Genomic DNA, 14,842 nt, shown 5'->3' on the forward strand with positions numbered 1-14,842 from the left:
TTTGCTCTTTTATCTTCCTCATCTTTACCCTTCCCTCTCCTTTTATTCTGGGTAACAGTGGCTTTTTTTTTTTTTTTTTAAACTCTATCGTTTGATCATAACATGCCTGGCAATGTTATTTTCCCAATTTTACTTTGTTTCCCCACCTCCTTCACTCCCCATCGAAAGTACTTTTAACATTTTCTCACTCAGATGCTTTTTCTGCAAGATGTAAGATGTCAAACACCACAAGTTTAGTCAGTAAATGGAACTCATTGAAATAACTATGCAAAGCTGTGAAACACTTACTTGGGAATTACTTTATTCAAAATAAAAACACATTGAAGCAAAGTAATTTTAGAAATAAAGATATTTTCAGCATTCAGAAACAGTGACCCACTTATATGAACATACATTTTTCAACAAGGCATTTGAGATGCTTCCTCTGCTAAAAAAGAGAGGGGGAGGATACATTTATGAACACAAACCAAATCTGTCAGTGTTCTTTACACTTTGCCTAAGATGGCAACACACTTTGAAAATCACAAAGATTTTGTTGCTTTTAAATTATTTAACTATTTTCATGGTATCCTGTGAAAATTTCAGCGCACCTGGACGGTATGAAAGGCAGGTCCTTTTTGCCATTTCCAACAGCATCCTGTATTCTAGCACACCTTGACATTATTGGAACTTCTCATCAGTAATTTTTGCTTGTCACACGTTGCAGCATTTGATTACAGGTATCACCAAAAACCACATTCTCAACGTAGTATTTGTAGGAGGCTAATTTTCAAAGGATAGTTTTCAAAGGTGGTGTTTTAAACTGAACTCAGCAGGCAAAACAAGCACAAACATGTACAGTTTCACACACCAGGGGATTACGTGAATTGCATCTTCTTTGGAATCTGTAAAAAAAATACTAAAGTGCTTTTCAAATGTGTCCTCATTGATTAAAAGGACAGGTATTTTGTACAAGTGATCAGTTGCACACCAACATCATTATGTTGTTTAAAGAGGCATTTCAACAGAAAGATAAATATTATCAGCACTTAATTTTAGCTTCTCAATTAAGCATAATTATAGGATTTCCAGACAAAAATCCCAACTCTACAGAATCTATTTATTCACTGGAAAATACAAAATGAAATTAAATAAAGTGCTTAATTCTCCAGTGCTGTCAGGTTTTAGAGCAAGTTCATTGGCATTGGTACCAAACTCAACTTTTTATTGTACTAAGTTTTCAAAAACTTCATACCAAAAAATCCAAACCCACAAGCCTATATAGTCCAAAGTTAACCTAATTAAGAATTGGAAGTTCTCATACAAACAGTGGGATACCTGACCAACCAAATACATAATTCAGAAATTAAGGCACTCTGTTATTCAAAACAGGTAACAGAAAACCTTAATTTAAATGCAAAATAACTATCTTACAGTCTTTGTTAGGCACTACCTGGCTTTTAAAACTTCAAGGTTAAAAAGTGACCAAACCAGACATTAAGTTAAAGCTGAGAAGTTGTCTCTTCTTTTACAATTTAGGTTTCGTTTCTGCTATGAAATATACCCAATTCTAAATTACATTCAAGTTCACATTCCAGTCTAGTAAAGTTGACATTAGGAGTGCTCCAGGTATTCTCTAGCTCTCCAGTGAAGGGAAAAAAGTCTTTAGAAAAGTATATAAGAACTTAATTCATGTGATATGAAATTCTGATAGATTGAGTGTAAAGAGATTTAAGAATGATTAAGAACAACTATTTAAAGGTTAGTTGTTACATATTTCCCCAAAAGATCACTTTCCATGTTTGAAATACAAGGCAAGACTGAGTGCCCTGTTCTGAAACAATTAACATGAGGCTTCCCTGGCAGCTGGTTTGACAGTAGTTAACAGCACTAAGATTCAGCATGTGAGGAGTAAGGTACTGATACACTAATACTGTATGAACTGCAGATATTTTTACTCTATATGGAAGATAATAAAGAGAGAGCCACTATATTCAAACCACAAGTTTGTCAGCTTCCTCCTGTTCCCTGGTAAGACCTTCACCTGTACTACTGTAGTGATGACATATTTGAAGACTCCAGTTCCCAAAGCCAGAGGTTGTGGTAGTACAGTCCACACTGCCTGTGGATGAAAAACCTGAGTGCCAGCCTCGACGTCAGGACTACACATGTAGTGTTTTCCCCAGTGGGCAGATGCTGGTCCCATCCAGCCTGCAGTCAGTGCTGCCATGAGGTAAACAATGAAAGCCAAGAGGCAGCACAGATGTCTTGAATGTTTGGCACCAGAGAGAACAGCGTTCTGCTGTTTCTTGTTAGAGAATTCTGCTCTCGTTTGTATTCTGAGAGAAAACATCTGCATCCAGATGCTGCACACTCGTTTCATGTTGAGAATATGGCATATTCAATGATTCATTTGGCCTCAAATCCTGGCTTTTCAGACTTGGTACCTGTTTTTTTATAGTGAGCCCTGAATCTCAAGGATGTCTGTATCCAATCTACTACTCCTTGTCAGTTACTTGCAAAAAAGAATCCTCCAAGGTTAAAAGTAATGTCATTTGGTAATGTCCAAAAAGTATACATAATTATTTAAGCTCATAAGGTTATAACCTTTCTTTTCACAGAAAATGCTAACAATCTCTCATTCATTAACACTTTTAGTATTACATGTGCTTCATTCCTCTGGTAAATGAAATGTTTATGTGCTGCTTTGACAATTTTTTATGATTACCATTTGCCAGAACAGTAACAAATGTTTTGGACCATTCTCCCATAATCAACATTTGACAAACTGACAGTAATAGACAGAGTTTAAGCCCACCAAGTTTTAATATCAAATTAAAAACTATGCTGTCAGTTCATTTGTGGAATGCAACAACAGACAAAAAAAAAATCTCTTTCCAGAAGTCTAAATGGATCATTCTCACTGACTAGGAAAGCCTATGCAATTGGGGTTTTTTTCTGGAAAGAAAATAACAAAATAAGCTGGAAATAAAAATAAAAAAACCTGCATTTTAAAAGTGCAGTATTTCTTTGCTTAACCTTTTTCGACACTCTATCATTTCTTCAGAGCTATTATGTTGAATGGACACGGAGCTAAAGTTAGACCAAACCTTCCCTCCATGGATGGTTTCGCAGCATTTTCAGGGTACATGAAGGTAAAACTTTGCATAAGACTTGAAAAAATCAAGAACAGCTCCATTTTTGCCAACTGTTCTCCCATGCATACACGTTTACCTAAAGAAGAGTTAGAAGAGAAGTATTACTGGCTTTATACAATTGACATGTTTGTTAACACACGTGTAATTCCTGTGCCACCGTAGTCCAAAAAAGGCTCAAACTGCTATTAAGCTATAAACTCTGAAGCTCGGGCCTCCTGTATTTGAGTCTAAGTCTTGCTCAGCTGTACTAGTTCACATTAATAATATTTACTTCCACAGCAGAAGTAGTGTCAAAGGACAACTAATAATTTCTACCTGGCGACTGGCTGTTTAGGAACCCAAACCATTCTGCAAGTCAACAACTGTGATAATAAACCTACTTCTATAATTGGTCCTATGTGCAACTTTTACATCACTCATCCCCAAGGCCCTACCCTTGAAACACCACCACCCACCCACCCAGCTAATAACTCTATGTGGATTATCTTACCCATTCCAAAAGGAATGAATGACTCTTTCTTTATTAGCTGGCCATTTTCATCCAGAAATCTTGACGGTTGAAATTCATCTGGCTTCTCCCAAATGTTAGGGTCCCTGTGTACTGACCACAGGTTGGGCACAATCACACTACCCTTAGGAATATTATATCCCTGGAGCACTTTAAACAAAAACAGAGACAGAAATGTGACAAGTTACTAGAAGGAAACATGGGAAAAATACCAGTAAAAAGACAACAAGAGGATGTCACAAAAAATGATATCGATCCCTAGCTGTGGGCTGCAAATGCAGCAAAGGCTGAAGGCAAAGGTCATCTCTGCTACCCTGCTTGAGTTAGAATCACACAAGCCTGAGCAACTGGAAAGACACCAAGCTACACCAACAGCTTCTGCAGAGAAAAGAAAGCAGCCAGCAATTATCAGAAATGCACTCTGCAGCACCCCAATGCTGTGACCCACTTTCCTCCTGCTCCTGTGCTGCCAGAGCTCCACCACAGTCAAAGGATGGATTCTGAACTCTTGTGACACAAGAGTTTTGAAATGACTAGTCTCATTTCAGTTTGTTGCACCTCACTCTCCTGCAAATCAAAGCATTAAAAAACAGATCAATTCAGTAATAGGTTTAAAAGCCAAGTATTGCTGTCTCACACAGACTTTGGCCAGTGCTCAGCTATGTTTATGAAAACAACACAGATGAGTCGTAAGAGGATATTTCTTAATGTTTTCTGTACACGTGGAGGTCAACAGTATAAGCCTTTAGCAAACCAATTACTCTAAACTGATGATTTCAGACCTCTGTGTCAGAATGCCAAAAACAAAGGTAGAGTTTCAACTGCCAACTATGACTAAGCACATTGGCCAATACAAGCTGACCCCCAAAGAAAAAATCATTCGAGATTAGAGGTTTTTGTAAATTATCACTAGATGTCCTATCAGATCTTCAGCCCCAGAGGAAAGCTGTAGTAACAAGTCTCTAGAAATGCTTACCAGCATTTTCTGAGGCCATTCGAGGAATAGAAAGGGGAACAACTGCAGTCATCCTCTGCACTTCCATAATAGTTGCCTCTGTGAAGGGCATTTGAGCCTTGTAAGCAAGAGAGGGAACTTTGTCACGTCCTAGAACTGCTTCGATTTCTGCATGAACTTTCTCTATGCAAAGGGAGCAAGAAAAACAAAGTAGTCAAAAGACATAATACGTGAGAAGACATCATCTCAATTTCATCTGACTGTGCTTGCTTCACTGTTTACATAGGTCTCTCAAAAATTACTTCCAGATGCGATTCCTAGCTGAAACAGCTATGCCAACATTAGCCTTAGGAACAGACTTAGTTAAGAAGAAAACAACCAAGTATAATCTTGACAACAGCTACTGAGATGACAGAATTTGCTAGCACTTCAGTATTAGAAAAGTACAGAAAAAGTCCTGTTGCTACTCCAAACATTTTCATAATCTTACTTTAGGAGTTTAATTATACAGTAACTTGAATGATGAAAACATCAAGCTTCTGCTCTGCATGCAGTGTGTGCCTGAGGGTGAAGAGATGGAAAGTTTTCCATGCAGCTGCTTTAGATGCTTCATTCTAGAGCAGGAATTCTGGTGCTGTTATTGCAAGCATTTGAAGCCATTTAACTCATTCCTGCCATTTCCTACTTTCTATTCACAGAATCTAAACTCAGCTATTTCTCCCAAAGTGAGCAGCACATAGTCCTTTCCCACAAAGCCCTTCTGCAAAGTCAAAAAAGAAAAAAAAAAAAAAAAAAAGGAAGGCATGAGCTTCTCTACTTTCTCATTCATAATATCTCATTCAAAAAATCAAATTATTTGCTTGCCCCTTTCATTTCACTGAAGGCTCAGCATACAAGTAATTCTCTTCATGGAAGTTTCCAAGATTCAGGATTTGCTTCACCTACGTACATAGAGGATGATGTGCCTTTTCTGGCAGGTAACCTGCAATCTGGCTACACCACAAAAGACAATCTTGAAAAAGGAGACCTCAAAACCAACCTTTAATCAAAACCAATAAAAGTCAATTTTCATTTTTAACCCTTTATATCCTGCATACTTTATGGTTGTCCTGCCTGCCTTTTCCAACCAGGATGCCGAAATTCTGAGTTTTTGCTCTTTTCTCTACTTAGCAGTGATACAAGATTAAAGAAAAGCTCAGTGCAAAAAACCTGTCAGTTTCCCGAGCAGCATCCCAAAGTGCTGCCTGGACTGCGTCTAACGAGCCGCTGCTGCCACCTACTGGGTTTGCCCAGAAGAAAAGCCCATGCATGAGGAACACTAAAAACCACAAAAAATATAGCAAGAGATGTGCTGACGGTGTGGCTCTCCAGTACCTTCTTTGTGGGGGTTTGCTACTTTTATTAGGGACATACCATAGCCCTATATTCAGGCATGAACGTCCACAGTAATCTAAACCCATAAATAAAGTTTTCAATATATAAAGGTTTAAGGAGACTGTCTCATACCAAATGTCACACCGGTGCTTTATCCTGAACAACTCATTTGTTCAGAGTTTCTAAAAATATGAGGAACTATACAGAGAGCAGCCAAAATTCTGCTCGCATTACCAGCTGCAAAATGTAAACTCCAGCAGTCTCGGCAACAGCATCTTATTTGAACTGCTCCACTACTTTTCATATATTTAAAAATTGCACAGATCTTCAGAACGCAAGGACCAAAATAAAGTAATGGAACAGAACAAACCAAATACTCCCCATGGCTTTACCATGGATGTCCATCCACATCATTCTCTATTTCTGTGTAAAAAACAAAACTGTTTTCAGAAGAGAAAAAGATTTTTTTTTTCCTCTGATAGCCCTTAGTTTGCCTTTCCATGTCTGCAATAAACTTTTGCTGTTTCTAAAAGATACACAATTCAGGTATTTTCTCTAGGGAGGAAATACATTTAAGAGAAGTGTATTACCAGGAATAAGAAAGAAAGTGGCCCATACATAACTCCAAGGCAATCAGGATATAAGGAATGGGATACTAAAAGTGATACAGTCTGGACTATTAAGCATATTTACATTACTTGACAAGAGCCACAGCATAAGGGAGAATCAAGAGAATCAGAGAGATCAGCAGAAAGGTGAAAATTGACTAGCACATACACATACGGTACCAGGCAGAAGGAAAAGAAGTTAAAAAACCACAAAACTCTTCTAGGTTCCATTTGTGTAATTTAGAATATATCTAATCCATGTAACTGCATATCAAGTCAAGCAGTTACACAACACTAAAAAGAGAAGAATAAGCCTATGCAATAAAAGTTTACTTTAGATTTGACCCCAGTGAATTCTCTCTCCCATGACTGAACTGGTGCCCTCTTTCACAATCTTTGGTCAACAGTCTGGCTGACTTTGTGCAATAAACCATGATCCTGACCTATTTAAAGAGATTTTTCCAAACAGATCCAACTCAGGGCAGATGAGACTACTACTGGTCATAACCCACTTAGCTTTGAAAAATTCCAAAACCAGACATTTTGTTAACTCTCAGGGCAATCTTTGTCACTCCTTCGCCATGTTCACAGGGCAATTCTTTGTCCTAGTATCTGATCAGAATTTTCTTATTGTAGGTTGTTTCCTCCGCTTCCCTTTCTACCACCGCACACCTCAGGGGAGACTGCCCCCATCTTCTTAGCATCTTTTGATCAGATAGTTGTAGATAGCATAAGGTTTCCCCTCGGTCATCCTCCCCTAACACTGAACAGGACCAATGTGCTCTGCCTCTGTTTTTGACCCCATACCCCTCATCATCAGCAATGCATCTGACTGCCATTAGCACTCAAGACCGACGGAGAGAAGCCTTCTAACAACACTGGCAGCTGATGCCAAGCATTTGTGCAAGACCACCTTGCTTAAGCTGTCTCTGATTTGATCTTCCTCTACAGTAGGTAAGGTTTGACTTCCCCACACTCTGCTGCCAGGCTCAAGAACCTCCCTGCTCAGGGAGGCATAAAGCAGACCTTAGAGCTATGGTCTTCACACATATCACTCCTATATGCCTGGAATGTCACAACTGCCAAAGGTTTTCAAACATGCTAAAGTTCTCTGGAATGGCTTGGGAAAGATAAAGCTGTCCCAAACCAGAAGAAACTCACAGATTAAAGGGCCATTTAGCACTAACCCAGAAATCATCATCAAACAGCAGGATAGAAGATGCCTGCTTACATACCAACCTTTCAAATCATACATACAAGACAAACCCTTGGCACTCCAAATGATTTCTTCACTGTTGTTGCTTGCTTCTGAGCATCCATCTGGAGCTTTACAGTCTGGAATAAATCACCTAGAATAAAACTAATCTTACCTTGTACTTCAGGGTAAAGAGACATGTAGAGCAGGCACCACAGCAGTGTGTTGGAAGTAGTATCTGTGCCTGCGATGAAGAGATCACCAATGATAAAAAACAGGTAATCATCATTAAAACTGCTCTCCTTGTTCTTCTCTTCTTCCGCATGGATGAAGTACATATCAATGAAGTCCCTGGGATTTGCTGCATCCAGTGTATCCCTGTGCTGGGCAATGATTCTCTTCAGAAAAGCAGTGATGTCTAGCTCAGTCTGCCGCAGTTCCCGGAAAGGGCCGAAGGGAAGGTAGTAGAGCCAGGGGCAGATGTTGACCAGGATCATGTAGCTGTTCACGCTCAGCTCCAGGGCGCGTGCCATGTTCTTCAGCATCGTCTTGAACTCGTCATCCTCGTAGTTAAATCGCTTGCCAAAGGCCATGGAACAGATAACGTTGGACACTGCATTGCGAATGATCGGGAAGGGATTAAACGAATCCTTTCCATGTTTCAGCATTTCCTCCTTTATAAAGTTCAGCTCCTCAATGATTTTAGGCTCTAAGCTGTGTCTCCCAACTCCAAAATGACGCAGTGTTGAGAGAGAGAATTTTCTCTGTTGCTTCCAGACAGGGCCATAAGGTGCAAAGATAACACCTGAAAGGAAAAGGGAGAGACTGAAACCAAAATGCCCAATTTTCAATTAGAAGTAGTTAGACATGCCTGCAACCCAAGGGCCTGAAGAGAAGGAAATTATACACAGCAAATGTCTCCCAAGCACATGTCTAGGAGCTAAGGGAAAAACACAGGGCTCTTTATTACAGGTTTTGGAAATCCTGTCCCTTCTTTTCCTCATCACTGAAACGAATACTCAGGTTGCATCACTAGTTTCATTAGAATTTGCAAGACATAAATGGATGGAGAAGAGGGAACAGTTAGTCGGGGACATATAGCCTTTAGTTAGATACAGCCATTTCTCCCCAACATCCTGAGACATGAACTTCTTCAGCAAGGCATAACAGAAGACATTAAAACATAAACTGACTTGCATTTCTTTCTCCTTTGTGGTATACAAACTTCCCAATACCTTTTGCAAGTGCATCTATTACAAGTGAGCTTTATCTTTAAGTTGTAACAAAAATACAGGATACTCACACTGCAAGAAAACTGGGAAGGCAAAGACAGGTTCAGAGTCACTTGGCAAAACCCTGCTTGATTTGCATCTCAACAGTTTTGATGCCCCTAGGCACTTGTTCTGCATGATTGTGTCATTATGAAACACCATTTAAATCAAATCCTTATTACTCACCTTCAGACAGAAACATCTCTTACGTTGAATTAAAAGACCACACCAAAGACACCACAGGGTAACAAATACACAACCTGCGATTTCTAATGTACTCCATGGTTAACCTGAGAAAGTTTAGTCATCAAACATGACCTAGTTTTGGATTTGTTCTTCTAGTAAAGTGACGCCACTTTTTTTTTTCCTGGAAACGGAAAAGTTACTTTGTAAAAGCAACATCAATTCTTCAGTCAGCTGCAAACCTTAAGGTTGAATTTAAAAGGAAAAATGGCCATAAGAAAACAAAAGTAGTACATAAATACTAGAAAATGCACCATGTTTCAATACTTAACATTACTTACACTTCTACTACAAGTTAATGTTCCTAGCCCTTAATGCTAAAAGAATACAAACACATGACCTAGCTTCAAACGTCTTAAACAAGAACATTAGGAAGAGTCAAGACAAGCTGCGAATCAGCTGTATTTCATCTTCTCTGCATGAAGACATTCCTCAGGCAATTTATTCGAATGCCCACTTCCTGGCCCTTCAAAAACAGAACAAAAAACTTTCCAGATTTCCTCTCTCAACTGCTCCCTGTTAGCACTGGTGCTCTCAAGTGGGTTAAGTGAAAAAACAGCAGTATTTGGGGCTGAATTTGGCCAAGAACTAACTTGGGTTTCCAGTGTTTGTGGCTGGGTTGTGAAAGAAACATAGATTTTTTGGAACAAAACAAAGTTATCACTATTTCTATCCCACAACAAATATCTCCAAAACAGGCTATTCATCCACAACCTCTTCCCTTTTTTTGTTGTTAGGAAAACTAGTTTTAGGATCCAAATACTTTCATAAAAGAAAACAGACCTATTGTCTTGAATGTAAAAGAGACTCGCCTAGGGCCACAGAAAAGCTAAAAGCAACAACATACCTCCCCACACCCAGTGAGCCCCTCCAGCAGTCCTGCAGAGAGTATGGGTGTTTTCTGATGTCCCCAAAGCCCAAACTGCTGTAGACTACTAATAATTGATTTGTAAATTGGGAAAGAATGACATGGGAGACAGATTAAGGAAGAAGAAGAGCATAAAGATAGAACAACAGAGGTAAGAGAAGAAAGCGAAGTCTCAGCTGCATCCCTACCAAGCTACAATAATGGAATAGTCCTTTGCTGATTTCAACGAAAATCTGCCTGCCCTAAAAAGCCAGGTTACTCAGCACAGACATATCTACTCTTAAAAAAACCCAAAAAACCCAAACAACAAAAACAACCTCCCCTGAAAACAAATTAAAGCAAAACAAAACAAGCAACAACAACAAAACCTGAAGGATATACAATAACAAATTCTGAAGCAACAATAACCAGGACTTCATGCCCTCTGCAGAGGCATAATTTCTATAAGCTGATAATGAAACCCTTTCAATACAACCAATAAACTCAGAAAACCAGAGAGTTCATTTTATTCCTCCTTTTTACATTGAAAAAAAATTCAAATCCATACAAGAAGCAAGTTCTGGCAATGGCTTACTTACTCTCCTCCATCCCCATCATTTTTTACTGCTAGCTCTAGTGCTGCTACAATACTGGGGACATTGACAAACAAAGCAGTCATGACATTTAAAACATTCAACTTCTGTACTGTCAGATGCCCACATGTGGATATGCACAGGGCAGAGCTATAAAGGCAGACAACCACTCTGACTCCATGTACTCGGCAGATTCAGTCTTTGCTACCTCTTGTAGCCATAGAATACAAAAACCTAAAATACTAAAATTAGAGCACAGAAATGTCTTGTTTCTTCCCAGTCTACTATTTCTCTTTCTTCAGCCATATGTGATGATTAATTAAGAATTAAGAGTTGACTACTACCTTCTCCCTTAAGTTCTTGTGGCACTTTCTATCCAGCCAAGAAAGCCTCCCTCACTTGCTAATCGAGTTGTTGAAATGTAGTATTTGCCATTTCTGATACTTCTATCTGCTCTTCCCCCAGCACAATTATTTTATTTGCATCTTACATGCAATAGAGCCACACAACTGAGATAAGCCCCTCTTTCTTCCATACCATAGCTGGCAGGGCAGCTCAAGATAAAGACAAAACTACACCAGCAAATGTAGCTTACAAGAAAATAGCCCTGTAAGTTCATACCACAATGGCTCACTTACAGAATGAAGAAACCCAAAGAATCCAAGGACATGCAGGAACCCAAAAGGGACACTAAACCTCCCAGAGCTGTAGAACCCAAATTGTGAGTGGTAGATCTGAATTTACCCATCACCCTGCCTTTATTGTTTCCTTTCCTAGTGCACACTAACACAACTGCCGCTGTCCTGACCTGTGGCAACGTCTCACCCACAAACCCCTGAAATTATCCCCCAAACCAGTCTTAAGAAGCCTCCAGTTTGAGTGCTGTAACCCATCGACCTCTCCCATGAACCACACACATAAAAAACAACACTTGTTAGCACAAACACAGCATTGCAGAGGCTCAGTCATCTCCTCATGCCACCACTAAACCCAAGCCAGCACAGGGGCAGCATCTGTAACTTCCACTGGCATTTGGAGATCCAGCTTGAGGGGGGCAGTGGCCCCACTGCCCATATTCACTGACTTCTCCCTCTGTGCACTCAGAACACACCAGTCCTGCAGTTCACTACAATACTCCGACATCCCTGGCAATTCAGCATGCTGCTAACGTGAGCACTATGGAACAGCTGGGGACGTTCTATGGACCACTGGGCAGTCCTGATGCTGCAGTTCTCATGCCTGAGCACAGCTATGGTGGCCTTCCAGATAAAAACAAACCTAGAACCAAATAAATAAACCAAATCTAGAACACAATGTCCTTGTCACAGCGCAACGCAGACAGGCACAGTCCCTGGGCTTGGCTACAGCACGCTCTGGCTATGGACAACAGGCTCCAGGTACCTCCAACTCCCCTGGAGCACCCACTGGTGGAAGCTGCCAACTGCTTCACCATATTCAAAAAAGTCTGACAGAGAACAAGAAACATGAAATTCACAGCATGCAAGAAAAAAGCAATCTACCAGAGCATGAACGTGATATTTTACAGCACTGCTAAAATTATCTAACTCCTCTTCCCCTTTCCTCCTCCAGTTCCTGCTAAAGTACTGTACCTAAAAATACTCACGCGTGATAACATTGTGCCAGTAACATCTGTCTTGGAATAATATCATCAAACCAACAGAATTCATAATTTATCTTTTTATTCTTTAAACTGATTGCAGCAATGGTACCTGATAGCATTTTAATAAACATGATCTAGGTCCCCCACTTTCTTCTTCTCTTTACTAGGGCAATTCTGGTATAGGGAAAAAACAAAACAAAACCTGTTTCATGCACTTAAAAACCAGGTTTTTCTACCCATGGGAAAAAAGAAAAAAAAGACAGTTTCACAACAAGCTAGCACACTAACAAGCCTTCTGGGCTCCGAAACCAATAAAAGGGTAAGTATATTTCCATAAACACTAAGATCAGTAATGACCTAAAAACTAAACATGAAGAAATTCTACCCACAGTATTGTCAGCATGTGTTTAAACCCTTCACATCTTTTTCCTGCAAAAGCCAGTAACTCTCCTTTGGACACTTAAAAAAAAAGACAACCAACCCCAAATACACTCAGTAAGTTTTGACAAGCAGAAAAACACATCTGCAAATATCTCAGAAACAGTAGTTTGCACGAAGGCAGGCAGCGCAGTCTGCCTAGCCACGGGACTCCACAGAAGCCTGATCTCTGCCACCACTACTTCGGTAAGAACTGGGAGAGGGGCTCAGTTTTGTACCACTGCCCAAGTACTCAAAATTTCTACCCCTCACACAGCCAAAATCAGAAAGCCCCCAGGTGACAGACCAACTGTGCCTTAAAGCCCGGCACAGTCACAGAGGCGTGAGGTTGGAAAAGACCTCTGAGCTCGACTCCAACCCATGGCCAAACACCACCTCGTCAATGCGACCATGGCACTGACTGCCACATCCAGCCTTTCCATAAAGGCCTCCGGGGACGCGGATTCCACCATCTGTGCAGTCCATTCCACTGTCAAGCCACCTCTTCTGTGAAGAAATTCCTCCTAATGCCCAACATAAATTTCCCCTGGCACAATTTGAGGCCATTTCCTCTTATCCTATCCCTTTGTTATCGAGGAGACCGACACCCCTCCCCGCCTCCCCGGTCCACAAGCCCTTTTCAGGCAGTTGGAGAGAGAGATAAGGTCCCTCCTGAGCCTCCTCTTCTCCAGCTTACACCACCCCAGCTACCTCAGCAGCTTTACTGTACAGAGAGCTAAAGGGATCAGGCTGATTTCAGTCACCCAGAGCTGCTCTGTAGCCCACGGCACAGCACTGCCGACTTCGCGGGGATGCTGCACCTCAAGGCAGGGCGAGTTTCTCTCCGAGTGCTTTCTGTCAGCAGCAGGGCGAGGGACACACGCGAGGAGCAAAAAGCAAGCGAACAGTTCAGTCCACAATTCGTGGGAATTATTTATAAATTTCGGCAGAGCAGCCGCGGGCCCGAGCAGCTCCCGCTCGGCATCGTTCCTAAGCATCACCCCGGCCATGGGGCAGCGCCCCGAGCGGGGCTCGGGGTGCCCCCGGGCGCTTACCCTTGTGGTGGGTGATCATGAGGACGATGGGCACGGAGGGCCGGTCGCTGAACACCTCCGCCTTCTGCACCAGCGCCTCCCGCACCGCCCCGAAAGTGTTGAGGATGATTAACGGGCGGTTGCCCACGAAGAGCCGGAAGACGCTGCCGTACGTCTTGGTGAGGCCGGTGAGGAAGACGTGGGGCGAGAAGGCGGGGGAGAGCCGATCGCCCTTCACATCCACCGCCCACCGGCGCAGCAGCGGAGGCGGCAGAAGGGCGAAGGCGAAGTTGCCCACGAGCGGCCAGGGCGCGGGGCCCGGCGGCAGCCCCGAGAGCGCCCGCGGCCGCCGCCGCAGCAGCCAGTAGCAGGCGAGCCAGCACAGAGCCACCAGCAGCAGCTCGGTGGCCGTGGGCGGCCGCAGCAGCCACGTCCAAGCTTCCGTGCTGGGCCCCGCCATCTCCCCGGGCAGCGGCACGGCCGGCCTGGCCCCGCTGCCGGCGCGTAGCGGTTTAAGATGGCGGGGGCGGGCGGGAGGCGAGGCCGGCGGCGGCCTGACCCCGGCCCGCCGGGGCTGTGGGCGGGCAGCGGGGCCGGGCCCCGGCACCGCCCCCGCGCCCGGCAAGGTGTATCGGAACCCGCGTTTATAAAGGGTTGAGCATAAACCCAGGTGTCCTGCTCGTGTAAAAAAACCACCGCCAACAACAAAAAGTGAGCGCTCCTCTCCACCCCCCACAGGACTTGTTTTCAAACGCTCCTGACGCAAATACCTTTTTTTTTTTCTTTTTTTTTTGCGGTTTAGAAGGGAAGGAAATACAGATGATCCTTTTCCCCCGTTCCCAAGCACAAAAAAAAAGCAGCAATTGGAGGTAGGACACCGAAATTTTTCGTTTCCAGAGTCAAGGGCGAACCTAGAACCATGTCCCAGCCCTAGGTTCCCTTGCCTGGCAAATGCAGAACAGCACAGAGAGGCTTCGAAGAGGGGCACTTAAATGTTAGAGGAAAAAACCCCTTAGCTCTCCTCCATTCCCTCAAATAA

The 14,842-nt window shown here is 42.4% G+C and overlaps 1 protein-coding gene across 1 annotated transcript; it reads right to left on the minus strand.

The window, feature by feature from the left end:
* Window positions 1-284: 284 nt before the first annotated feature.
* CYP2U1 (cytochrome P450 family 2 subfamily U member 1) lies at window positions 285-14,629 on the minus strand. The gene is made up of 5 exons (XM_066186259.1): window positions 13,825-14,629; window positions 7,953-8,582; window positions 4,622-4,783; window positions 3,628-3,795; window positions 285-3,213 (listed from the first exon to the last, which is right to left on the minus strand). Exons 1-5 carry the CDS (start codon window positions 14,261-14,263, stop codon window positions 3,035-3,037), a joined length of 1,578 nt encoding a protein of 525 aa, XP_066042356.1. The 5' UTR covers window positions 14,264-14,629; the 3' UTR covers window positions 285-3,034.
* Between the last annotated feature and the right edge of the window lie 213 nt (window positions 14,630-14,842).

The sequence above is a fragment of the Chamaea fasciata genome, unplaced genomic scaffold (assembly GCF_029207755.1).
Source record: "Chamaea fasciata isolate MVZ Bird 193981 ecotype frontalis unplaced genomic scaffold, bChaFas1.0.hap1 SCAF_6, whole genome shotgun sequence".
Lineage (NCBI taxonomy): Eukaryota > Metazoa > Chordata > Aves > Passeriformes > Sylviidae > Chamaea > Chamaea fasciata.